Genomic DNA, 27,531 nt, shown 5'->3' on the forward strand with positions numbered 1-27,531 from the left:
TCCGGCGTGAAACTACAACCCTACAACGTTGGTTCCGCGTGATGTGTTGAATGGGCTGCGTTGGCGTTCATTCATTGAACTAATTGAAACAAATCAAGAGCTCGAGACGACTAATTACGTTAAAGACTCGTTTCTCTTCCCAGCTCGCGTCACATTTGGCGTCACATAGTCTTCAAGTTTAGGACTTTAAAAAAAAAAATGCTCTGGTTATTTATAGTGGCTGCATGCATGTGTAAAGGTACAGTAAACATGAACATTTCCCAGCAATTACGCAATAAAACAAAACAATTATATTTTTATTTAATTTAATTTGACATTTCTAGTGTTTTGTGTGTTTGTCAGTGTGGGGACACCCTGTGGATAATCATATGATCTCTGAAATCCAAAATGATGAAGGTAAAGCTGTCTTTTTATTTGTATTATTTTACTAAAATAATAGTTTTAAATAAAAGTTATAATTTCTAATGCCATGGTGTCTTTTATCATCAGGATATATTAATTTACAGAGGGGAACACATCCATATGTGCCAAGACACAGTGAAACATTAACGGGTAAATTGTGTACATTAACAGATATTCCTATTTATGTCCTTCTGTTTAATGTGTTTGTCATTGTCTTTCAACAGAACTTGAGGGAGATTATGCTGTTCAAGAGGGGGACCTCTTATTATCTGTAAGCCCAAACAATGCTTGTATATTCACAATTATAGTATCTGTCTTTCTGACTCTGTAATTGAATAATAGAATGAATCCGGGTTTAAAGGAATATTTTGGGTCCAATATAAGTTAAACTCAATCGACAGCATTTGTGGCATAATGCTGATAATCACTGAAAGTAGTTTCAAATAGTCCATAAATCGAGGTTACAGTGAAGCGCTTACACTGGAAGTGAATGGGGCCAGTTGCTGGAGGGTTTAAGGCAGATATGTGTAACTTAAAATTTTATACAAGCACTTCAATTCATTTTTCTGTTAAGACTTGTGTATTATTTAAGCTGTAAAGTTGTTTAAATCGTCAGTTTTATAATCGTTTTAGTTAATGATGTAATGTCGACATGGCAATGAAATTTTAAAATTGGACAAATGGGTTAGTAAATTTAGGTTTGTGTTGGTAAGCAATTTTATCACCCTAAAATCCTGCTGACATGCATGTTGTTTATGTATTGTGGCTATACTTTTGAGTATTTTAACGTTTATTGATTCGCCGCATTCACTTCCATTGTAAGTGCCTTACTGTAACTTAGACTTTTGCTTTTTTGAAAGAAAAGGATGGACAAGTCGAAGTTCATTTTTGTCATGATCAACATTATGCTACAAATGCTGCTGATTAAGTTTAACTGGTATTGAACCCAGAATATTCCCTTAATAAGAAGCTTAGAGCTGTATTTCAATGTAATTTTTGAGATCTATGAAAGCTAGACAAGATTGCACACTTAGATCTATTGCTACAGTAATACACCTATTTATTTATCTCGCATTTAAGTACGGGTGTTACCTTAAATCACAGTGCACAACCAACCTATATTAAATGGATAGTTCACCCAAAAATGGAAATTCTCATTATTTACTCCACCTCATGATATCCCAGTTGTGTATGATTGACATTTTTCACCAGATCACATTTGAAGAAAAGTAGAAAAATATATTAGCTCAGTAGGTCCTTAAAATGCAAGTGAATGCTGGAGTGGAGTGGAGTTGGGGGTGGTGGTTAGCTAAGCAAGTAAAAATGCTGACTACCACACCTGGAGTCATAAGTTTGAATCCAGGGCGTGCTGGGCTTCTTAAGCAACCAATTGGCCCAGTTGTTAGGGTGGGTAGAGTCACATGGGGTAACCTCCTCGTGGTCGCTATATTGTGGTTCTCACTCTCACTGGGGCACGTGGCGAGTTGTGTGTGGATGCCGCGGAGAATAGCGTGAAGCCTCCACACATGCTAGGTCTTCGTGGTAACGCTCAAAAAGCCATGTGATAAGATGCGCGGGCTGACGGTCTCAGACGCGGAGGCGACTGAGATTCATCCTCCGTCACCTGGATTGAGGCGAGTCACTACGCCACCACGAGGACCTAGAGCGCATTGGGAATTAGGCATTCCAAATTGGGGAGAAAAAGAGGAGGGGAAATGCAAATGAATGGAGATTTCTCATTTGAAGCTCCAAAAATCACAGACAGTCATCAAAAATGTCATTGATACTGACTCTAGCGGTTAAATTAATGTCTTCTAATGCGACACAATCGCATCTGGTGCAAAAAAGATAAATATTTAAGTACTTTTTTAAACTCCAAATCATGCAAGGTGAGCAGTGGTACGCACGTGTGATGTAATCCCATTGGCATTTGAAACATGCGAAAACTGACGCAAGTGCATCACAGCTGGAAGAGCAGCACTGATAACAAGTGAGGAGGAGGAACGCTGTACAGACGCTTAGTTGATTTTGGTTTAGATCTGTATTGATCTGTTTCTTTACTCACAGTGATGTGTTTGTGCGCTCATCCTGGATGTTTCAACCAAGTGGAGAACGTGAGATTACATCTGTATCACGGCAACGGAATACGTCACACAAGAGTCTGCTTTGACTCCACCCTCTCGTGAAACCTAATGGAAGCGATAGTTTATTGTTAAAAAGTACTTCAATGTTTATCTTTTTTTTTTTTCTCACCAAAATTGATCGTATCGCTTTAGAACACATTAATTTAACTGCTGTAGTCAATATTGGTGTCAATATTTTTTTTGTTTTTGGAACTTCAAAGGAGAAATCTCCATTCACTTGCATTTTAAGGACCTACTGAGCTAAGATATTTTTCTTCAAATGTGTTTCTGGTGAAGAAAAGTCATACACACCTGGGATATCATCAGTGTGAGTAAATAATGAGAGAATTTTGGGGGTGAACTAACCCTTTAAATAACTGTCAGCCGAATTTAATGTATAGGTGCAATGTGCCTGACTTGCCTTACTCTTCTGCTTATGCTCTTAGTTATTTGCATTAAAGAATAAATTCTGTTTACTTTGGCGGAAATAATGTATTTTCTCTAGAGTGACAGGAATGCAGTGAGTGATCTGTGGCCTCAGGTGGACGGAAATGTGTCCATACCATATAAAATTGACTTTGAGCTTGGTGAGTTGTCTGCATGTTTTCATTTCTGCGATTTGTTTTTTTACCCTGTATGTTGTGATTTTGCTTTTTAAGTGCAGCTTCACCTAACAGACTTAAAGAAACATACCCCATGAAATGAAAATTTGAGTTTTGTGGCTTTTAGTCCATTTTTATTAGTTTTATAAACTATGCTCGTGTACTAATAAGCTGATTCAGTTAACCTTAAGCAGATATATACATGTTTAAAATGACTTTGCTCAGGGAAAATGGATAAAAAAAATATGAACACCTCATCCTGCACTGCACAGATTTTTGTCCAATCAAATAATAGCTAGCAAATAAGGGGTCTAAAATAAGGATTTAACAACAAATGAGATGCTCACTTTTTTTTTTCTGTGTATGTTTATTGCATTTGTGTATGTTTGTGGCCTTCAGCGGACCGGACTGACGTCATCCTTAAGGCCTTAAAAATGATCAGTGAAAAGACCTGCATAAGGTTCCATCAGCATATTAATGAAATGGACTACTTGCTATTTTCTTACAGTAAAGGGTGAGTCATAGACTTTAGCACTCTGATGGATTACAATGGAAGAAAATCACACATTACAGGGACATTCAGTACAGCTCTTTGCTAACACTGTCAGATAATAGTCACACCATACACTACATGGCCAAAATTATGTGGAAGCCCTCTTCTATTTCTAGGCAGGGATTACCAACTTTCTGTGAATGCCAAGGGATTTAACATTAATTTAAAAAGTGTTCTGCAAGTGCATATGGGTTTGTGATTTTTATTTTAAGTTATTTTTAGCCATGTAGTTTTCTTTGGTTTTGAAATCATTTCACTTGTTTGTGAACGGCTGATTTCTTTTGCTTTTCTAAAGGTGTGCCTCTTACGTCGGATGCGTTGGGGGTGAACAGCCTGTTCTGATTGGGCCGCCGTGTGGGGCTGGGAACATCTGTCATGAGGTCCTTCATTCTCTCGGCTTGCACCACGAACATTCTCGCCATGACCGTGGAGATCATATCACTATACTGTATGAAAACATTAGCCCTGGTATGTGTAATATTAAATACATGAACTATTTCAGTCTTCTCAAACAATCCTAAAGGAATGCTAAAGCGATTTTCATATTCATAATTTGGGCTCAAAATTCTAAAGATTTCAAAGAGCAATCCTCTTAAAGGGATAGTTCACCCTAAAATGAAAATTCTGCCATCGTTTACTCACCCTAATGTTGCTCCAAACCTGTATGACTACCTTTGTTTCATTGAACAAAAAGATATATTAGACAGCATGTCCCTTTCATTGTACAGAAATAAGATGCAATGAACATGAACTAACTACTATATTAGGCAGTGTGTACTAACACACTGCCTAATATCTCCTTTTGTGTTCTACAGAAGAACACTGGTTTTTAACAACATGAAGGTGAGTAAATGAATGGATTTTGGGATAAATTATCCCTTTAAGACAGTGGTTCTTAATCGGTTTTGCTTCAAGCCTTTTGCCTGATATATTTTCCATTCAATAATTCAAAAATATTGTAACGTTTTCCTCCCCAAATATAGAACAGGCTGTATATTGTGTAATTAGTACATTGCTTATTTACAGGAGTAACCGCTTTGTTTAACAGGAAAAGAGAGTAATTTTGCTGAGAAAGTTGGAGACACACTCGGTCTTCAGTATGACCTTGGATCTCTCTTGCATTATGGAGCGTAAGGTTTTTAATCAAACAGAAATGGATACTTGGCTGTAAAAAAAAAAAAAAAAAAAAAAAAAAGTGATATGCATTTGGCTGGCCAAACAATTTATTACAATTGTTTTTGTTTTTTAGCTATTATTTCTCTTCCAATGGAAAACCCACAATTGTGGCCAAAAACAGCAGGGTACAAATCGGCCAGAGGACTCACATGAGTGATCTTGATGTAAAGAAGATCAGGAAGCTGTATCACTGTGGTACATTTATATTGTCTGCTTTTAACATGGACATAGCAAACAGAGACCATTAAAGGGATGGGGATTACTTCTGTATATGTTAGCCTCGTCACCATTCACTTTAATTGCAGTTTTTCCTCCTACAATGGAAGTGAATAGTGACTGAAGCTAACATTCAATGTTGCCAACGATTTGGTTTGTCCATGATTTTGAGGGGAAGTAAATGACAATGTTTATTTGTAGTTGAACTATGCCCATAAGAGACTAGAAAATCATACTAACATACTACATTTGCTGTACTATTTCTGCAGTATATTGTATGTATACTGTGCATAGTATGCTAATTTTCTGTTAGCATGGGATATCTGGATGGCTACTGCAATTGGCAAAAGAGTGAAGAAATTATGAAATAGAAAAGCCATTATTAGCCTGTCAAACACAATTTTGACCTGCTAGCGTCCTGACATCTGCTGTCAGGTCTCTGACTCGAGATGAGCTTCGTCAAAAGCAGTACTCCTCAAACTTGATCATTTTTATCAATTTTATTTTGCCTCACTGTTGTCGATTGACATTGAAAAATCAACCATGTAGATACTGTTCCTGAATTAATCCACTTTCTCCATTACTCCCCTCCAGACGAGAGAGAGAAAAAGAGTAAACAACATGGTGATTCACCCAAACTTGCATGAAACAACTTCTCTGATTGGCACACTAAGAGCTGAATTGATTCTCCAGTGGCAGGAGTTTTAAATTGAGAAGGACAAATGAAGGTCTGAAAATTAAATTTGCAAAATTTTTGGCATAAATTCACAATGACCAATAAACAATGTGATTTTGGAATGAATTCATCCAGGACCAAAATTCTTGTTCTTTTATTGGCTTTTTCAGCTTTTGTCCAGTGGGTGGCAGTCATTGTTTATTTAAATCACAAATTAGGAGGTCTTTGAGTGTTATATAGAAAATGAGGCAATAAATGCATACAAATACATGTTTTCTTTGTAGTATATTTTAGGTTACTAAAAGTCATTTTGGTGGTTTGTCATTTAAATGGATAAACATTGTAGAGGTGCCAATGCTTGGTTTTCTTACCGATAATATCAGTTCCCTTTTTTTGCTTGGAAAGCTGTATGTATTGCAATAATTTGCCTCTTAAGTGATCTGCAGAGGTTTCTGTGGCTAATACGTTTTCAGTCTCTTATGGAGAGTGGGGGAAAGTTGCTCAATTAAATGCATACAGTGTTACATAGGGGTATTCCATTAAAGTTTCTAAAATCTTGAAGCTCCATTTTAAACTGCTGAATGTGGTTTCCTCTTCGACCACTTGCAGTTGTGACAGTGATATTTAATAGGATTATAAATGAAAATCATTACATGTTGTATTCAAAACAACAAAATGTTAACACAAATTAGAAGAAACACAAATGTTTCAAGAAAACAATCAAATGTTGGGTCACTCAGGAACTTTTGGAAATGCAAATTAGTGTTTTTATCACAATTTGAACAGTAGGTTTACGTAGCTAATACAGGTTTTGTTAAACATAATATCATTTTTAACTAAGGTAAATCATGCTTTTTACTTTAAAAAAAGCATTTTTCACCATTCATGGTTAATTGGTAACCAATTGTTTTTTTTTTCTGTAGCATTTTTACAATTTTGGGCATCTTCTTACATGTGGGTATCTCACAAGTGACGCCCTGCTTGACGTCATAGAGGGGAACACACAGAGAGATGCACTGATTTAGACCCGAGTCAGTTCATACTGCTGTGTGATGCGCAAAGTTGCAAGATCTCCGATGAAACTATTGAATAAAATCCGAGCATGACTGATTAGACGGAATATCATATAGAATATGTTCAAATTTTCAGTTTCTTCTGTTCCACCGGCGAGACCGAAGAAATGTATTAAAAGTAGACTTTGGAAAACTGGACCTTTTTCTTCAGAAATTGTTGGCTTTATCTGGTGTGTTTCTCTGACGTGGAACATTTTATGCTGAGATCATTGACTAATTACTGCTTTATACGGAAATATAGTTTTGGTTCGGCTGGTGCGCGTGTGGAACTGACGGATCTTGAGCATTTTGTTGAACGCTTTTCAGAGCTGTTTGGACACCAAAAATGAAACTTATGTTTCTTGTGTAGATATTATTTTTTCTGTTTTTATTCTCAAGCTTTTACCGCGTGAAAAAAAATATTTGCAGTGTCGTTGCGCATCTCCAAGCGCGTATTTTGTTCGACCACAAAAAGCGCGCACCGCTTCAACTGAGGACTAGAACTGAATCCAATGTAGAACAGTGCGCTTTCTTATTTACAGGCTGTGAGTACAACACGTTTGTCTTGTGCTGATATTAATTTTGTTAATAAGGACAGATTCTGCAGTTATGCTTATTTAGTTTAACTTCATTCTTTACGCGCTGGCGAAATAGTTTTGCATTAGTTATTTATTTATTTTATTTTTTTTGGCAAGACGCACGATTTTTATGCTTCCGAAATATCTGTATTTTAAGTCATGGCTTTATTATGAGGTTTGCCAAGGGCCATTGCCATTTTTTGCCATAAAGAGCCCATTTTCAAATTCCGCTGATTATCTAAAATGAACAATGTTTTTGGAAGGATTAAGCTAGTGAACATTGAGATACAAGTCTACATCAACACATCTGTATTTCTCTGTTTGTATTGGAGTTGCTTAGATATGACCATGATGTCCTCTCCAGAGAGTTGGATAACTTTCAGTGTTGGCATTAAAATATGCAACCACACCATCCCAGAATGTCCTCCTTACTCCCCCGAAGCCACCGCTGCATTTGCCACAGCCATGACACTCATAATGCTCTTCACCATCTTCGGGAACGTTCTGGTGATCATCGCCGTCTTGACGTGCCGTTCTCTGAGAGGACCTCAGAACCTCTTCCTGGTCTCCCTGGCTGCAGCTGATATCCTGGTGGCCACCCTCATCATTCCATTTTCCCTGGCCAATGAGCTGATGGGCTACTGGTATTTTGAATCGGTTTGGTGCGAGATTATCTTGGCTTTGGACGTGCTATTCTGTACGTCGTCCATCATGCACCTGTGCGCCATCAGCTTGGACCGCTACCTATCCATCTCGCGGCCGGTGCAGTATGCCACCCAGCGCACCCCTCGCAGGATCAAAGGAGCCATCATGGTGGTGTGGCTCATCGCCGCAGTCATATCTTTCCCCCCATTGGTGTCGATGAAAAAGACCCAGTGGTCAAAAGATGGCAACTACTCAGGCTGCAAACTCAATGAAGAGGCATGGTACATCCTCTACTCCTCCATTGGGTCATTCTTCGCCCCATGCCTCATCATGATCCTGGTGTACGTTCGAATCTATCAGATTGCCAAGAAGCATACCCGATGTCCTCCAGGGGAGCCCAGGAAGGATGTCGTAAGTGCCATCCCACAGGGTATCCAAGGAGAGGCGCTGCAGAATGGCAAAGAGCAAGGAAGTGTGGCTCCGAATCTGTCTGTCCAATCCTCTACCCCGCTGACCTCCAGAGCCGAAACTTCCACAAGTCAGCCTCCGCTTCCTCCAGCTGAGAGTCGGCAACAGATAAAACACTCACAGAGACACAAGGACAACAACAACGAGGACAGTTCAAGCTCTGGCTCAGATGTAGACATGGTGGGGGGGCAAAATGCCAATGGGACATCCTCCAATGTGGGGAAGCTGGAGCCAGGACACCAAGCTTCCTCACCGATTCAAACGTACAAGGACATTACCGCTACACCAGAGGGCAGCCAATTGGCCTCTTCTAACATAAAACCAGCAGGGACTCCAAACGCCAGGAGAAAGGCCATGATTGTTCGGGAGAAGCGTTTCACCTTTGTTCTTGCGGTTGTCATCGGAGGATTTGTCGTCTGCTGGTTTCCGTTCTTCTTCAGCTACAGTTTGCAGGCCATATGTCCAGAAACTTGTAAACTGCCTGAACCACTTTTCAAATTCTTCTTCTGGATTGGCTACTGCAACAGCGCTCTTAACCCACTCATCTATACCATCTTTAACAGGGACTTCCGGAAGGCTTTCAAAAAGATTTTGTGTAAAAGATGTAAGGATTGTTCTTTGTAAAAGTAGAAATACCTTTCAAAAGCAGTTTTATACAGTGCACAGGGACGTTGATTCAGTACAGGGTAAATCACATGTCCGAGTCTTATTTCACCTCAAAATCAAAAGTGAAAAAAAAATATTCCAGAAAATTAAGATTTGTGCATTGACATTTTTATGACAAACAAATTGTCCCTCCAAATTATCATAATACATCCAGATGATTTACTTTTGAGTTCTTGATGATACTATTTTAGAAATCATAAAGCATAAATAAAGGAAGGAGAACAAATACTACCATGATGTACAAACACTTGACATTTTAAATAATATATCATTATCTTTTTGCCATTGCAGTACATTTAATAGAAGGGGCTGTCTTTGTCCAAATTTCCAACTTAAAATGAATCCACCCACCCGGTGCAGAAGGTTAAGGAATTTTAGGATGCACATATAAATCTAATAATGATCTAAAAATGTGATTACGTTATTATTTTATTTTATTTGTATTTTTACATTTTCAAAATGCACCTAGCATCTTAATGAAATGAGGTCAAAAAGCTGTATGCTCTGCACCCTCACACCTTTCCCCTCACACATGTCCTTCCTCTTATTTTGGTACCACCCTGTATATAAGTCATCAATGCATAAATTCCTAAACAAAACCATACTAGATCTATAATTCACAATTTTGTAATGAAAACCAACAATTAATTAAACAACAAACAAAAAAATTATACATTTAAACTTGAATTGCTCCAACAATCCCTGGTAAAAAAAAAAATTTTATGGTCCAATAAAAAAAAGGGAGATATTTAGCAGAATGTCCAAGCTGCTCTTTTCCACACAACAAAGGTGGATGTGGACCAAGGACAGCCTTCCATTCTAATGAAAAGAGTATTTTAGACATTTTGCTAGATAACTCCTGCGTTCCATAGAAGAAAGTAAGTCGTGTATTTGGAATGACATGAGGGAGAGTAAATGGTGACAGAACTATACCCTTAAGCAAAGTATGATTTCTTATTTTGATGTGAAATATGACCTGGACATGTCACCTGGATTTATGAAATTCACAAGTAAAATGTTCTCATTCTTTTTAGTATTCCCAATGACTTGCACGGTATCCAGATGGGGAATAACTGCTACATTTACTCTCTGAGCATGTTCTCTGATCGTTTGTTGATTCCATTTTCTTTTTGCATTTATCAGCACAGCACAAGATCGTACTACTGTCTCTCTGAAGATGGTCTTACCTTCAGTATGTTTGTTGTGCTAACCTACCAGTGTACTTTCAAAGACAATGCAGCTCTTTTTTGGAGACAGATCTGGCTCTGCATTGTGAGATCCCATAGCTGGAGCTGAGAAGCTTTCAGAGAGATTCACCTCCCTGGCAAAGTGCTGCGAGCTCTTAAAGCCCAAGGGAGACTTTCCATCTCTGGGGTGCAAGAGAAAAGGAGAGATGTAGAGAAAGATATACAACTCTATTCGACCTTTAAAGGAATAGTTCATCAGGAAATGAAAATGTAGTCATCATTTACTCATCCTCAAGAAGTTAAGGACACATGACTTACTTTCTTCAGTGGAACTCAAACGGAAGTTTTGATAAATATACTGGTCACTCTTTTCCATGCAATTACAATGAATGGGAACTGGAGCTTTTAAGCTGCAAAACGGATGCAGAAGTATCATGAAAGTATTCCATTAAGTTATGCACCATATTCAAAGACTTCTAAAGGTGTTTGATTGCTTACTGAATGTCAGTCGTCATGCACTGAAACTCTTGACTGACATCTGATCATGAGAGAAGTACTGTAGCAATGTCTAATTCGTGAATGAATTGTTTTTTTAAGTCAAATCTTTTCAATTTATCTGTTGATCTGGTTCACAAAAACAGTCTGAATGATTCATTAACTAATAATACATTGTCAATTATGAACTTGCTAAAGCCTTTTCGGATGAACTATTCTTTTGAAATTTAATCTGAACATCCTCTGCTTACAATAAAAAAGCATGGCATTGACTTCTGTTTCTTTATCTGACAGTTTTGGATCTTTTCCATATCGAAGATTTAATTAATGAATTACAGATTTCCTGAAATCCAGTCTCAAGATGAAGGTCTGCTCAGACTCTCTATTGTAGTTTAATTTGATGGATTCTGACATTGGAAATGGACTGAAAATGATGGTTGGTTTATCAGAGCCTCTCCCAGTGTCTTTGTGTGTGTATATAAGAGTGGGCAATTATATGTAAATGAATTATGCACCAATGAATGCTTCTTGATTTGATTTGTATTATTTTTGTGCCCTCACAAGAAGGCTCGTGCACTTTTGATTTGCTTTTAAATGATATTGGTCAGTGTGTGTACGCACAGATACTGTAAGTGGAACTAGGCATGGACCAGTCTTCTGACTGTAATGCTGCTTTTCTAAATTTGGTTCCATTTAAATTAATTGTTGCCATATACCAAATGTATTTGTAGAAATGAATTAACATTTCAGTCTTTAAGTCTGCATAGTTTGGTGAGTAATTTCACTGTATCAAACCACTCACACAGAGTAAGCCAGTGGCCATTGTAAGTGTATGATTGCTGAATGTTTTAAAATATTCATGATGCTGTTGTGGGAATGTTGTTCTCTCTTATGCATATCTGTTATGCAGCTGCATTATACTATTTATTTTTTTTATTACATGAATCTTAAAATTTAATTTGGTTTGCATGGTCCGTTGTCATTTTCTCTGGGATCTGTTGAATACAGTTAGTGTGTTAACATGCACAGCAATGCGCTGATCAAAAATCACTTTATTAAAAAAAAAACAACAAAAAAAAAAAAACAACAACATAAGAGTCCCACGTTTACATAAGAGTTGAAATCATTGAGTCTGGCAAGAGAAGCAATTTCCCACACACACATCAGGATTTATAAAAAAATACAACCGTCCGCACACTCTTGACACTGCGTTTTAACTCTTACTGGTGTGTGCGAATAACCGACTCCAAACAGACAAGTAATAAACTGAATAGACTGATTGCAAACTCACCTTTTCATTTTATACACCACATTTAGAACAGTATGAAGTAAAGCACTCAAATGAGAAGTAATTGTTATCCATGCAACATTTTGCAGTATATTGTATTAATATTAAATAATGGAAAAGACATTAAAGGAATAGTTCACCCAAAAATGATAATTCTCTTATCATTTACATACGCTTATGCCATCCAAGATGTGTATGACTTTCTTCTACTGAACACAAGTGAAGATTTTTAGAAGAATTTCTCAGCTCTGTTGGTCCATACAATACAAGTGAATGGGTGCCAAAATTTTTAAACTCCAAAATCCATATAAGAGCAACATAAAAGTACTATGTGAAAATGCTTCTTTTTGCATTTTGCTAACTGAATTGAAATTTGTTCATTGGAAATGATGTATTCAGCAAACTGTTTGAGTGAAGTTGAATTGGAAAATCAATATGAATTACAAAATTATATATTTGGTGTGTCCACTCTTACATTATTTACAGCATGCACTTGAGCTGTCATGAACTCCACAAGTTTGTGCAAGACGTGATGGTCCATGTTATCCAGCATGATTTGAGAATGTTTCAAAGGTCATCTTGTGTGCTTTAATGGAAGCAAGGAAATCTGATCTTCTGTCATCATGATCAATGTCACAAATGTTCTTATTTGATTTAGTAGTGATCTAGAAATAGTACATTCTTTTTTTTCCAAGACATGACTTTTCTTTGTTTACCTTTTTCAAAGTGCCCAAAAATATTTCTTTTCCGGTTTAAATGAAAAAATAGATTATGATCAGATGATATTATCATAGCACCTTAATTAACTCGTTTCGTAAAACATTGTCACTTGCACAAACCTTGTTCTAACAAGAGGTCACAAGTGAAACAAATACGCAACCATGTGTATCCCAGTGATGCTTTGATTTCTTTTCATTACATCTGCTGAATGCAGCTGTTCATATTTACATCCTTCCAGTTGCATTTTAATTTTCCGAAACGGTGCTTCTCTCCTCTGCAGTCTCAAGTGTCCCTTCCTCTTTTTGAAGCGTCAGAAACAGATGCTGCCAAACAGGATGATGTGGAAAGTGTTTGTACACAGACTTCAGAAGCAAACATGTTGATTATGAGGGCTGCTGGGTTCATTTTTATAATGATGAGAACAAACACTTATGAGGGACGCAAAAGATGCTTAATTCATGCATATGTCTGGCTACTTTTCCCCGTACTGTTATGAGTCAAGGATTTTGGCTCTTTGACATACATTTGCTGGAGTTAATGCGTCAGGCAGGGCTCTCTGTGAAATGTAATTACAGCTTCAAAGGTGGCTGTTATACTGTAGCTCCAAGTGGACATTAAAGGTTTTTCTAATTAGTGGTGATTGCTAAGGAAGCATTACACTTACTGTTGTTCATATGGGGATAGTTCGCTCTTGATAAAAGCATCTGCCAAGTCCATGAATGTAAATATATAGGGACCAGAATATCATAAGGACTTTGGTGATAAGCACAGTTGACTTGGGCCAGTAAACCACAACACACTAGCATCATGGCAGTGAGTTTTGCACAGGCAGGCACTAAAATTTTTGGTCTTTCACTCTTTCTATTGTTTTTCACCTTTACACTCTGTCTTTCAATCATTATTTCGTTTGCTCTCGCTCTTTCAGGCTTCCGCTCTTTCTTTTGCTATTTATTTAGCTTTTGCTCTTACACTCTTTCTTTTGTTGTTTCTTTCACTCTTGCGCTTTCTCTTTTTTTGTTGTTTTTTTTTTTTTTTGCTTTCTGTCTTTCACACTTTCTTTTTCGCTCTTGCTCTCTGTCTTTTGATCTTTCTTTTGTTTTTTCACTCTTTGGGTCTCCAGCTTTTTCTGTCTTCCCCTCTCATTCTTTCCCTCTTTCTTTCACTTTTTTTGCTCGTCTTCACTGTTTTTCAATAGTTTTTCAACGCAAACAACTCTAGAGAGATGCCTTTTACCATTGTGTCATATTTTGCTGTTTTTTTTCCTTAACCATCTCAAACAGGAGTGCCGTGACTTTAGATGGTGTGTCGAGTTAAGAAAACAGAAAATGCATCTTGAGACACATTTGTTCTGCTCAAGTAGTGGCGCTGCATCTAGATTTTTTAGAGCAAGAATGCATTCGGTTTGAATGGCCTTTAAGTCACTTTTGATAAAAGTATCTGCCAAAACCATAAATGTAAATATGTAAGGACCAGAATATCAAAGGGACTTTGGGGATAAGCAAGTTTAACTTGGGCCAGTAAACAACCATCTAGCAAACACCCACTGTTATTTATAGGGTGGATGCTGTCAGAATTTACTTCTACTGCATTACTTAGGTCTATATCCTCCATTATGTAGACACATTTGGTTTAATTCTACATGAATCATTTGTTAAAGAGCTGCTGGAAGCGTGGCATGAAATTACAATTAATGCATGTGTCTGTACTGCATGGTGTCTGCTGCGGGGATATAAACCAGTGAAATGGGACAGAATGTTCAAAAGCAGCTTCTGCTGATGTGAAAGACAAATTCGGCTTCACTTGAACTCAAGGAGGTGGGGGGACAGACGTTTGTCTTACTGATACTTCAAATATCTGATGCGTTGGGTGTTGAGAACTTCTTGAAAGGTCGGTCTTTGGGAAACTATAAGTTATCTAAAGAATTATCAAATTGAAACACAATCATAAATCTCAAACTAGATTTTGATATTTAACTTATTATTTGTCACAATCACATGCAAGGATATTGAGGGTGGTTGTCAAGGGATTGCTATGCAGTTGCTAGGGTGTTGTGGGTGTTTGCTCACTGGACCAATTCTGGTCCATAGATATGGCTTGGGTCCCTCCTCAAATGCAAATTTATGAGAATATGCCTATATTTTTTTTTCTCTTGCGCTCTTGCTTTTTCTTTCGTTCTCCTTGCTTTTGTTCTTTCCTTCGTTGTTTTGCTCTTTCTTTCATTCTCGCACTCTTTCTCACTTTAATTTTTTTCCTTTGGTCTTCTCTTTTTTTGCTCTTTTGCTCTTGTTCTTTCATTCTTTCTTTAGTTCCTCATTTCTATTGCCCTTTTTCTTACACTTTCACTCTATCTTTCTCGCTTTCATTCTTTCATACATTCTTTCCTTCTCCTTTCTTAATTTTTCTCTCTCTCACCATCCAAACTAAATGACAAAGCATAGCTTTTTGTACATGCATTAGATGATTGCACAAGCCAGTCGGTTTGATGGGTGACAGTGCCACGCTGCTGCCTAATGACTCAATCATCCCACACTAGTTCAGTTCACACAATGTCCATTAGAAAGAAAACACTATTAATCAAATGCAGAGGTTGCTTATTTGAACGTCATGCACCAATTAAAAGCTGTTATACAACAACTCACAATTTCAAAGGCCTCAGAAAACTAAACAACTCAAGAATAAAAAAGGGTGAATTAGAGACAACTATCCTCTTTAGCACAAATAACTGCTCTCCGGGCAAGATGTTCATCTGAGCTCATGTTAACATAACCCCTTCCACATGGCTTCTGAAGTTGAAATCTCTGCTGAAAGTTTGGAGGAGATGTGAAATTCCATGTCTTGAAATCTTAGATTTAAAGAAAAATCTGAAAATCTTTTCAGAACATCATAGAGAGACTTAAGCAAAAGGCTCCATTCTCTAATTAATCTTATTTTTGTTTAAAAGAAATACATTTGATATTAATTAAGTCTCATTTGTGATTTTTCTTCCCTGTCGAGTCTTAGTTTTCCAGTTGCAGAAAATGGCATGAAACACCCAAAGCAAAAATATTAATTCAGTGCAACACTTATGATACTCCTGTTAAATTAAAAAGCAAGCGCATGCCTCTCTCTTATACATCTTTTGAATTCTTCTTGAAAAGTTCTTCTAAGAAACATATTCTCATCTCAGCATAGAATGTTTCTCTCATTGTGAGCATACAGTTGGAAAATGACAGCAGAAGCCCACTGTTACCATTTGAGGATGATTAGACCTGAAATTAACAAAACAGAACCCAAGATTGGGTCCTGATTCATAAATTATAAATGAATCTACAACCTTGGGAAAATCTCACCAGGTACTCACCTGGGACTGAAATCCACAACATTGAAACCAAACTAAATCTATTTTACATGAAACTAATATATATAAATGAAGTAGAAGTCATGTTGCATTTAAATCCATGACTAACAATGGAAAACACTTACAGTTTATAACAATTACGTGTAATTATTCAAAGCATTGTGCATTAACAAAGCACCAATGCTTGAATATTAATGAATAACATCTTAAAATAAAATGTTATATTTAAAATAATTAATTCAAATGAAGATACTGTGTTGTGGTTGATCAGCTCTGGCATACCTGCTAGCCAACACTGTTTATTCAGTCATGAAGATGTTATCCTCTTCTGAAAGAGGGTTTGTCTCATGGAAGTTCTTATTTAATTAATTTTGATTAATATAGATAATCAGAGTCTTATCGGATGATATGCTTGGGGGTCAATCATGAAAAGCTGGAATGCCATGGCAAAATGCCAAAGAAACAACAAAAACAGAAGTTTTAAAACTAGAATAACCTGAAGGAGCAAAAACCACAAAATCTCTTTAATATCTCAATTTGCCTTTCTAGATAGCAATCATCAGGGCATTTTTCACAAAATTTAAGGTGTGTATTATGTTTGGAATCATGCGGAACAATTCATATTTAAATAACTATCAGGTATCACTCAATATTTTGTCTTTGTTCTAGATTTCTTTTATGTGCCTTGATGTACTGCATAAATTAATTATAGTGGGAGGGTTAAAAATGATTTATGCTTTGTTTTAAATGAGTTGATTATTTAACTGATCACTTATGCAATATTATCTCCCATCTCATTATTCTCCCTTATGAATAATGCATTAAGCCAGCCCACCTAAGTAGATTATCATGCTATCTTTGTTTACTCAGCAGTAAATGTGTCTTATGCTTTAGCCTGGGGTTGTTAACATGGGATCATATAGGTGACTTTGCTGTAGTGTACTGCAGGAACTAGTAACAAGGTCAAAGAGTGCAGTAAAAAATGGACTTGATTCGCCTACTAACTTTACATGGCATCATTGAGAGGTGATCAAGGTAATGTTAAACAAAAGGCACATTACATTAAAGATTTTGTCCTGCCACTAAAAACTACAACAAAGCGCACACTGTATGTATGTGACATACATAGTAGGAAGATTAGGATTGTCGAGTTTCTAGACAAACCACAAGTGGTGCAAAAGTCGCTGGGTGTTCTGAGTGGTTGCTACGGTGTAATTGCTAGTGCGTTTTGCCTGTTTTATCGTCAGACAGGTGAATATTGTTGGTCTGATCACTTAAAAAATGAAATAGCACGACTCTCATTATTGTCCGTACATCATGATCGTCGAGTATTCAGACAAAACCACATAGAACTAGGCAGTCCAGGATAGTTATGAAAATATAAATACTGGAGTCAGCTGTGTACATTGTGTACGTACAAACTGTACTAAGACTAGTGAGATGAAATATGCAATATTCTGTTGATTTAATTAGTTAACATGGACTGGTTAACAAAGACAACACTGTATTGTGTTCTTTTGTCTATAACATAGTACTATGTAATATGTTGAACAAGGGTTGCTTGCTTCTACATTTAACCTTGTCTGCTTTTACTGCTACTGCAGTAGCAGTTGTACTATGCCATTTAAAAAGTATCCAGAAGCCCACATACTGTTACCTCATTCCTTGCTGCATTTTATGTCTGATGGAGGACAAACAATTAGCCAAGACATATTAACATAACATTTCAGCCCAATTAAATTAGGTTGAACTCAAAAGGCATAAACTTCCAAGAGAAACCATGATGCAGTCCAGAAAGTTTCCAGTCCAGACCAGGAAACCTGATTTCTGCATCTTGTAGATTTGTAAAATGTAATTTCATGGAATTGTGTGTGTGTGTGTGTGTGTGTGTGTGTGCATGCACACGTGCGTCTCAGACATTGATGTAAAGTCTCCTAGAAACAAATCAATATTCTTGTGACTAGATCTTATTCAGTCCTTTAGACATTATAAGGTTTGGCATTTGACCTTAAGTGAACTTCTTTTTTTCACAAGCTGAAAACAATTCTAACCCCTGAAATGCTTTTATTATTATCATTTGTGGTGTTTGTAAAGGCAAAGGCATCATTAGTACTACTTAAGGTTAGGAATTTGAACAAACTTTCGTTAAGGGAACAGAGGGACCAGAATATCATAGCGACTTGGAGATGGACTTTGATTTGACGAGTAAGCAAATACAGAGCAACACAGTAATATTCTGAACAACTTTGCAAATGCATAGAAAACCTGGCACAAGCATTGCAGCTGTGAAATTTGCCACTTTTTTTTTTTTTTTAGAAAACATTAAGATTTAGTTTGTACTGTTGTTTAAATAAATATTGTTTACAGTGCTTTCAGAACAAAGTAGCAGATTTGCACAGCAGCAAACATTTCAAAACTCCTAGAGAATTATTTGAACTGCTATATTCTGGTATCAAGGCATAAAGCATCATACATTTGTCTTCGTTTGCATTCAGTATGCTTCAGAGTGTGTAGGAAATGGATGCAGATTTTTCCCTCTGGTGTAATAAAAAATAAGTAGGCTGTAATCATCATAAATGGCTCTTCAATATACAGTCCGCACTGTGAATGCAATTCTTTCCTTTCCTTGTGATGATAACAGATACCAAATCCTGTTTTTTTGTTGTTGTTGTTTTTTTTAAAACTTTTACCTCTGCTCCTGGGTCATTCTGTCCAGCACCTACACGTTACAGAATAATCTGGCCACAACATGGACCCAGCAGAGGATTCCACTCTTCACTCCACCCTTTCTCAACAGGGAGTTCTGCTGGGACGTCAGCAAGGCCAGATCGCTGCCGCTAACCAGGCTTTGGAGGCGATGGCCTCACGTCTCGCCAATCTCACATCCTATGTGCAACAGTTCCGCCCATCTCCGACTCCTGTAACTCCACGGGTGGTTTCCTCACCAGCCCCCGTGACTCCTGTGTATTCTGGACATTTTGAAGCCTGTATTCCGTATCCTACCCCGTATTCAGGTGAGGCTGAATCCTGCAGCACATTCATCTCAGTGTTCCCTGTTCTTTACGTTGCAACCCTCCATGTTTGCCTCGGACACCATGAAGGTGGCTTGTGTCATTACACTCCTCACCGGTAGGGCTGGTGAATGGCGCACTTCTATGTGGGACAACCAACATCCCTGCTGCACTTCATATCAGACATTTATTTCGGAGCTCTGCCGAGTGTTTGATCGCTCGGCTCAAGGTCGGGAGGCTGCGAAGGTTTTGTCTGGACTCTCCTAGGAGATCAATGTGTTGCGGATTATGCGATCGATTTTTGCACTCTTGCTGCTTCTTTTGAATGGAATGATCATGCTATGAGAGATCACTTTCTGCATGGGCTTTCTGATGACATTTTGGATGAGATTTATTCATTGGAATTCCCTCCACGCTTCGATGATTTGGTGGATTTGACTATTTCGATCAACACCTCTCTCTATGTCGCCATCACCACCGACACCGCTTTCCACCTGCTATGGCAGTAGATCATCCTGCCCGCTCTGTCTCGCCAGCCTACTTACCTGAACCTCGACCTGATCATGAACCCATGCAAGTCACAGGACACAATTTCCCATAGGGAGAAACAGGTCTGCCGTATTAATGGACTGTGTCTGTACTGTGCTGCCCCAGGTCACCTTGCTGCCACCTGTCTGTTAAAAGACATCGCTCATCGGTAGGAGAGGGGTTACTGGCGAGCCCAACACCTTTGGATAAATCCCCTGGACTTTGGACACTTCTTCCGGCTTGACTGCAGTTTGGTTTGGCCTGTCATACTGTTTCTGCTTTGATTGACTCTGGGCGCTGAGGGTAATTTTATGGACCTTGAATTAGCATCCAAATGGCAACTTCCCACATTTCAGCTGGATGAACCTATCAATGCCCATACCCTGAGTGGAACACCACTGTCTGTCATCACTCATTCCACTGAGCCGGTCACGTTTATCTCCGGGAATCATACAGAACAGTTGTCATTCCTCCTTGTCCTGTCTCCATCAGCTCCGGAAGTTTTGGGGCAGCCTTGGTTGGTAAAGCACAACCCACACAATGATTGGTCAACCAACACTGTTCTTGCTTGGAGTCCTTATTGTCTGTCGCACTGTCTTAACTCTGCTTAACTCTTTCCCCTGTCCAGTCAGAATCAGAATCAGAATGAGCTTCACTGCCAAGTATGCTTATACATACAAGGAATTTGTCTTTTTGACAGAAGCTTCCAGTGCACAAACAATACAACAACAAGACAGAGATAATAATACAAAAATAGAATAAAAATAAAAAGTGAATAGAAAATATAAAAGTTTATATAGAAATACACAATAAGACAAAATAATAATAATATATATATATATATATATATATATATATATATATATATATATATATATATATATATATATATATATATATATATATATACACTGTATATGTATATATGTACAAATAAAAATCTGTTATATACAGATGCAAGGGAATGTATGGCAGAAGAGGTAGGGTATGTTGGATAAATATAAATAGACTAAGCTGTGTATTGCACATAATTATTGCTCAATGTCAATTACTGTTCATGAGATGGATCGCCTGAGGGAAAATCTGTTCCTGTTCCTGATGGTTCTGGTGTTCAGTTCAGCTCTGTAGCGCCAGAACCATCCTCAGCTGGTGAAGATAGTACAACCTCTGCTGGGCCTTTTTCACAATGGAGTCAATGTGGGTCTCCCACTTCAGGTCCTGTGAGATGGTAGTGAATGACTCCACTACTTCCACAGTGCTGTTTAGAATGGTGAGCGGGGTCAATGTTGGGGTGTTCCTCCTAAAAGTCCATTATCATCTCCACTGTTTTGAGCGTGTTCAGCTCAAGGTTGTTTTGACTGCACCAGTGAGCCAGCTGTTCAACCTCCCTTCTGTATACAGACTCATTGTCATCTTGGAGTGTCATCTGCAAACTTCAGGAGCTTGACAGAGGGGTCCTTGGCGGTGCAGTCATTGGTATACAGGGAGAAGAGTAGTGGGGAGAGCTCACATCCCTGGGGTGCACCAGTGCTGATCGTACATGTGCTGGAAGTGAATTTCCCCTGTCTCACTAGCTGCTGCCTGTCCGTCAGAAAGCTAGTGATCCACTGACAGATAGACGTGGGAACAGAGAGTTGGTGTAATTTAGTCCGGAGAATAGCTGGGATGATTTTGTTGAAAGCTGAACTGAAGTCCACAAAAAGGATATGTCCCTGGTCTGTCCAGATGTTGTAGGTTATGATGCAATCGTGTGCAGTCTTGATGCAGTCTTGTGTTTCGTTGCAGGATGAACCAGCGGACTTATTCGGAGTGCCGTTGACATACCTTGATCTGAGGGTGGTGTTCAGCAAGTCCTGCGCCATGACCCTTCCTCCTCGACGCCCATACAAGTGTGCTTTGAATTGCTCCCTGGCACTTCTCTGCCTCTGGGATGGCTGTATTCACTTTCAGCTCCTGAGAGGGAGACCATGAACAGGTACATCAATGATTCTTTGGCAGCCGGTCTCATTCGCCCTTCCACCTTGCCAGCAGGGGCGGGGTTCTTCTTCAGTAACAGAAGTTACCTACCCAGCACTGTTTGGATATTGAACAGCAGATTGCAAAAAGTTTCAAATTTAGAGTGAAAATAATAAAGAGAATTCAGGTGTTACGCTTGGAACAGGGATTTTTGCGGGATGAGATGACATGGGAGGTGCTGATGGGACAAAGCAAGGCAACGGAAAGTCTAAAATCCAAACAGCTCTATTGTATCTGAGGAAAAATTAGATGAGCATTTCAATGAAATTATGTGCTAATGGAGGTAAGCAGATAATGATGTACCCATTAGTGCATATATTTGGATTGTCAACTGATTAGTGGAATGAGGATTTGTTACAAATGGCATCAACAATTCCCATTGCTTTGAAGCATTTTGGCCGTTTAGCTTCAATTACCTTTAGTAGTTTACCATTATATTTAAAACCCATTCAGTGCATTCATTATAATTATTCTGCACAAACTTTGAAGTTGTTTTTTATGGTTGTGAATATTAATGCCTTTGGATACTGTCATTCCACAGATGATGTTGAATTCTAACCTTAGTTGGAGAGTTACTGTAAGATAGTGACAACTTTAAGGGGATAGTTCATCCGCATTACTTTTTTTTCTGTAGAACACGAAAGGAGATATTAGGTAGAATGTTAGGACCTTTGTTCACATTTCACTCACTTTATATGAAACAAAATTCCTAACACCTTCTTTTGTGTACCACAGAAGAAAGTCACAAAATTTATGTTTTTAGTTGAACTATGCTTTTAAAGGGCTTTGTCCTATTCACACACAAGCTGTAGCTTGTAGCTGAAGCTGTCATCGTAGAGATGTTTTCAAACAATTAAAATTATGTTGTTCTATTTTAGTTCCTCTTTAAGATGAAAAACCTTCAGCAATGACCAAAAAAGGCCAGGCTATGTGAAGCTTGTGGTTTACCTTATCTGAGCTCCACGGAAGAGACCCATCTCTCACAGAACTGCCCATTAAACCACAAGAAGAATTCTGCAATGCCTCTCAGTATCCCTTAAAGGGATAGTTCACCCAAAAATGAATTCTCATTATTTACTCACCCTCATGCCATCCCAGATGTGTATGACTTTCTTTCTTCTGCAGAACACAAATTAATTTTTTAGAAGAATTTCTCTGCGCTGTTGGTCCATACAATGCAAGTAAATGGTGACCAACACTTTGAAGTTCTAAAGAGCACATACTGTAAAGGCAGCATAAAAGTATTACATACGTCTCTGTAACAAAGTTCTTAGTTTTCATGACAAGGGAGGAAGTGGGAGATGGAGAGATCCAACTCAAAAGGGCTTTATTTCCCACAGCTTCACAGTCTATATATATATATATATATATATATATATTCCACTTTTCAGTGGGCACACTCAAATTAATTCTTTTCAGCAATACAAATCGCACTCTGGAACACTCTGCTCCATGCAGCTCTCTCCCTCCCCTCTCTGTGGACTGGGCCGTCTTTTATCTCCCCAAATGTCACTGTGCACATAGAAACAGTAATTAGTAACAAATCATCTGAGGTGGATTTCCTTTCCGCTTTCTCTCTCCCCAGACGGGCACTCGACCACGCCCTCACCTCCACATACCCCCACTGCCCAACTCAGGCCGGGGGAACCGTCCGAACTGCCTACTCCCCCCCCCCTTTTCTGGAGAGGAAGTCCACGACAGCCATCTGTGCCCCCGGTCTGTGCACCACCTCGAACTTAAATGGCTGGAGTGCCAAGTACCAACGGGTGATCCGGGCGTTGGCATCTTTCATGCGGTGGAGCCATTGGAGCGGGGCGTGGTCCGAACAGTGGGAGAACGCTCATCCCAACAAATAGTAGCGGAGAATGAGGAATGCCCACTTGATGGCCAAACACTCCTTGGTGCATTCTCTATGTTGCTGTACTTCGTCTCTCTCATAGAGAGCTTCCAACTAATGTTCAGCACAGGGCGCTCCTCCCCCTACACCACTTGGGACAGAACAGCACTCAGCCCCCTGTCTGATGCGTCCCTCTGTAAAACAAAAGGGAGAGAGAAAGCAGAAGCGGCCCTCCACAAAGTGCAGCTTTTACCTGTGTAAAAGCCTGTTGGCAAGGCTCCGTCCACTGGACCGGTTATGGAGAGGAGGGGATCTGCCAATAACCCTTTGTTAAGTCCAGTGTTGAGTAAAAGCAAGCCGTGCCCAACCGATCGAGCAGTCCGTCAATATGAGGCATTGGATACGTGTCAAATTTTGACACCATGTTGACTTTTCTATAATCCACACAGACCTGGACCAAGCTATCGCTCTTAGGTACCAGAAATACTGGGCTGGCCCAATCACTGTGGGATTCTTCTATTACCCCCATATCGAGCATGGCCTTTAATTCTTCCCATACTACCCGTTTCTTGTTTTCGGGTAAGCGGTAGGGCCGGCTACATACTGCTACCCCGGGGGTTGTCTTGATGTGGTGTTCTATAAGGTTAGTGTGGCCGGAGAGAAGCGAGAACACGTCTGAGAAACTTTTTTGCAGTCTGGCAATCTCCGTACGTTGTGATGGCAAGAGGCGGTCTCCACATGGGACCAGAGTGAACTGATTGGCTTTTAGGTTCACCTCTGGACCGAGCTCCTCCCTCTCTGGAACTACCATCACCAAGGATACGGGGGACCACCTCTCTCCATGGTTTTAGGTGGTTGAGGTGGTAAATTTGACGAGCCTCACCCCTATCTGTACGCACTACCTCATAGTCTACTTCCCCAACTCGCCGTGTGACCTCAAAGGGCCCTTGCCACTTCGCAAGTAATTACAAGTACTTTATCTCCCTGTGCAAACTCCCGTAGCTGAGCTCCCCTGTTATACAGCTGGGACTGACGTTCTTGCGCCTGTAGCAAATTCTCCTGTGATAGACGCCCATTGTGTGGAGTTGTGCTGTCAGGTCAAGAACGTATTGAATTTCATTTTTGCCTCCTCCCAATTTTCCTTCATGACATCTAACACGCCACAGGGCTTACGCCCATATAATAATTAAAATGGGGAAAACCCCGTGGAGGCTTGCGGGACCTCTCACACTGCAAATAACAGGGGTTCAAGCCACCTATCCCAATTCCAAGCATCTTCATGCACAAACTTACGAATCATATTTTTTAAGGTTTTATTAAATCTTCAACCAAGCCGTCCGTTTGTGGATGGTACATGCTTGTCCGAATCGATTTAATACCTAATAATTCATACAGCTTGACTATTGTATGAAACATGAAATTAGTGCCCTGATTAGTGAGGATTTCTTTCAGAATCTCCACTCGGGAAATTATTCTGAAGAGTGCCTCCGCAACACTACGTGCTGAGATGTTACAAAAAGGCACTGCTTCCAGGTATCGCATTGCGTAGTCCACCAGAACCGACACAAAGTGATGCCCGCGTGCTGACCATTCTAATGGCCTGACGAGGTCCATGCCAACTATGTCAAAGGGAACCTCGATCAATGGAAGAGGGTGCAATGGTGCTTTTGGAGTGGCCGGCGGATTCACAAGCTGACATTTGTGGTGTCGCACACCACCAGCTAACATCCCCGCGAATGCCTGGCCAATAAAAATGGGCCATGAGATGGCTTAGTGTTTTCCCCTGTCCCAAGTGACTTGCCATCGGAATATGATGAGCCACCTGGTATAACATTTCCCGACGGATCCTTGGTACTAACAACTAGGTTGTATCTTCTTTTGTCTGAGCATTCTGCATCACTTGATACAACCGATCATTTATAATTGAGAAATACGGATATGTGAGTGCAATGCATGGCTGAAGGCATTGACCATCAATTACTTTCACTTGGTCAAACGTGTGCTTAAGAGTCTCATCTTGCGTCTGCTCCAGAGGAAAATCCCCAGTGGGAATTCCCCCAAGGGCTGGGGAAGCTGAGGCTTCCCCCTCCCTTACATCATCCTGATGCTGAGCTCACGTAGATGGCCCCGGCTCTGCCTCCCCATCAGCGCATTGCACACCCCTTACTGTCCCACTGTATGACAGGACCCATTCACACACAACCCTTTTAACAATTCTGGAAAAGCCAGCCAATTAGTACCCAAAATTAGTGGATGGGTGAGGCAGGAACTAACCACAGCCTCAATGTTATGCTTTTGACCCCGAAATAGAACAGCGACGGTCATGGCAGGAGAATCATAAATATCCCCGAGCACGCACCTCACCTTCACCCGTTTATTTGTAATCAATGCCCCATTTTGAACCAAGCATTGATGAATAGAGGTTTGGTTACAACCTGAATCCCTGCCCTGACCAGTAGGTGGCTATATGCATGAAGAATGCGAATCGTCAAAAACAAAAGGAGAATGTGGAAGTGAAAGTGGAGATTTATAGTAAAAAAAAAGTGAATTAAATATTGATCTCTTTCTCACCCACACCTATTATATCGCTTCAGAAGACATGGATTTAACCACTAGAATCATATTAGTAGTTAGTATTAATATTAATGGAGTCGTTACTTTTTGTGGTTTTTGGAGTTTCAAAGTTCTAGTCACTATTCACTTGCATTAAATGGGCCTAAAGATCTGAAATATTCTTCTAAAAATCTTCATTTGTGTTCAGCAGAAGAAAGTAAGTCATACACATCTGGGATGGCATGAAGGTGAGTAAATGAGAGAATTGTAATTTTTTGGGGAACTATACCTTTATTATAGAAAAAAAAACACATTTGTCATGTAGCTCTGCACACAGCTCAGTGTTTTTCTCTCTCTTAATATACATTATTAAATGTATATTTACTGTATGCAATTATATTTCATGTTATATTACCCTGGCATTATTAAAACATCCAGCAAGTCAACACTACTACAGTGTAGATTCAAATACAGCTGCTCATGGAGTGACAAGAAATTTGGCATCTTTCTCTCTTAAAGGGATAGTTTACCCAAAAATGAAAATTCTAGCATCACTTACTCGCCCTGATGTTCCAAGCCTTCCTTCCTTTCTTTTGTGGAACACAAAAAGGAGATGCTAGTCTCTGTCACCATTCACTTTCATTGTATGGAAAAATATGCAATGGAAGTAAATAGTGACTGAGACTAACATGCAACTCATGTTGAAATAGATACTAGTGTTGGTATTACACAGATATTCCTTCCAAACAACAGGAAATAGATGCAGAAACTGAATACCGCAGTAATCTCACTTTCAAATAAAACACCTGCCAGCTCTTTTACAGCACTGCTTGCCATTCATGAGTCAAGGGTTAAGGGTGATAGAAGTCATGTATTAAGATGTGCGAGAGGGAGCTTCAATCCCCCACCTGGTTCATCCCTTATGAGTCACTACCTCTGATTGTGGAATAATCGCTTTGAAAGAGTAATTATCAACGCATCCTTTAACATTTGGCAGCATTGCTTTGCATTTGTGTGTCATCATAGCTCTTTTAACACAGGTAGAGCTTCTAAGTTAACAGATATTGAGAGGAACACCCAAGTGATTTCTGTAACATTCAGTTCATAGTTTCTATTCTTGAGCTCAAATAATACATCATTAATCTATGCTCTCCTGTATACCGTGTTTAACATGTTAAACCTCTTTGCTATCTGCGGAGATGGAAATTGACATTGTAACGCATCAAATCTCAGATTTTGCACCATACATACTACTTTGTATAAACAGACAACCCCCTCCCCCAAAAAAAAAAAAAAAACAGTTACTTTAAGTATCTCTTTGCTACCAGTTAGAGCCCTTGTAAAGAAAGATAAAGGAGTTGTACACAGGCATTATTGGAACCTCGATTGGATGAGGGAGCAA

The 27,531-nt window shown here is 39.1% G+C and overlaps 2 protein-coding genes across 3 annotated transcripts; both read left to right on the forward strand.

Annotated features, from left to right (window-relative positions):
- The first annotated feature begins 228 nt into the window (after window positions 1–228).
- Window positions 229–5,104, forward strand: LOC127432260 (low choriolytic enzyme). Its single transcript, XM_051683171.1, has 9 exons — window positions 229–238; window positions 343–396; window positions 490–552; window positions 627–673; window positions 3,031–3,112; window positions 3,527–3,641; window positions 3,976–4,148; window positions 4,729–4,810; window positions 4,930–5,104. Exons 1-9 carry the CDS (start codon window positions 229–231, stop codon window positions 5,102–5,104), a joined length of 801 nt encoding a protein of 266 aa, XP_051539131.1.
- A 1,704-nt stretch (window positions 5,105–6,808) lies between these two features.
- LOC127432964 (alpha-2B adrenergic receptor) lies at window positions 6,809–12,397 on the forward strand. 2 transcript variants are annotated; one of them, XM_051684511.1, is made up of 3 exons: window positions 6,809–7,345; window positions 7,719–9,095; window positions 10,301–12,397. In XM_051684511.1, the coding sequence occupies exons 2-3, from the start codon at window positions 7,721–7,723 to the stop codon at window positions 10,330–10,332; spliced, it is 1,407 nt and encodes a 468-aa protein (XP_051540471.1). In that variant the 5' UTR covers window positions 6,809–7,345; window positions 7,719–7,720; the 3' UTR covers window positions 10,333–12,397. The 2 variants fall into 2 exon arrangements, with proteins under 2 accessions (XP_051540471.1, XP_051540470.1); XM_051684510.1 differs by having other exon boundaries at window positions 6,809–9,095.
- The last annotated feature ends 15,134 nt before the right edge of the window (window positions 12,398–27,531 follow it).

Source organism: Myxocyprinus asiaticus, chromosome 42 (genome assembly GCF_019703515.2).
Source record: "Myxocyprinus asiaticus isolate MX2 ecotype Aquarium Trade chromosome 42, UBuf_Myxa_2, whole genome shotgun sequence".
Taxonomy (NCBI): domain Eukaryota; kingdom Metazoa; phylum Chordata; class Actinopteri; order Cypriniformes; family Catostomidae; genus Myxocyprinus; species Myxocyprinus asiaticus.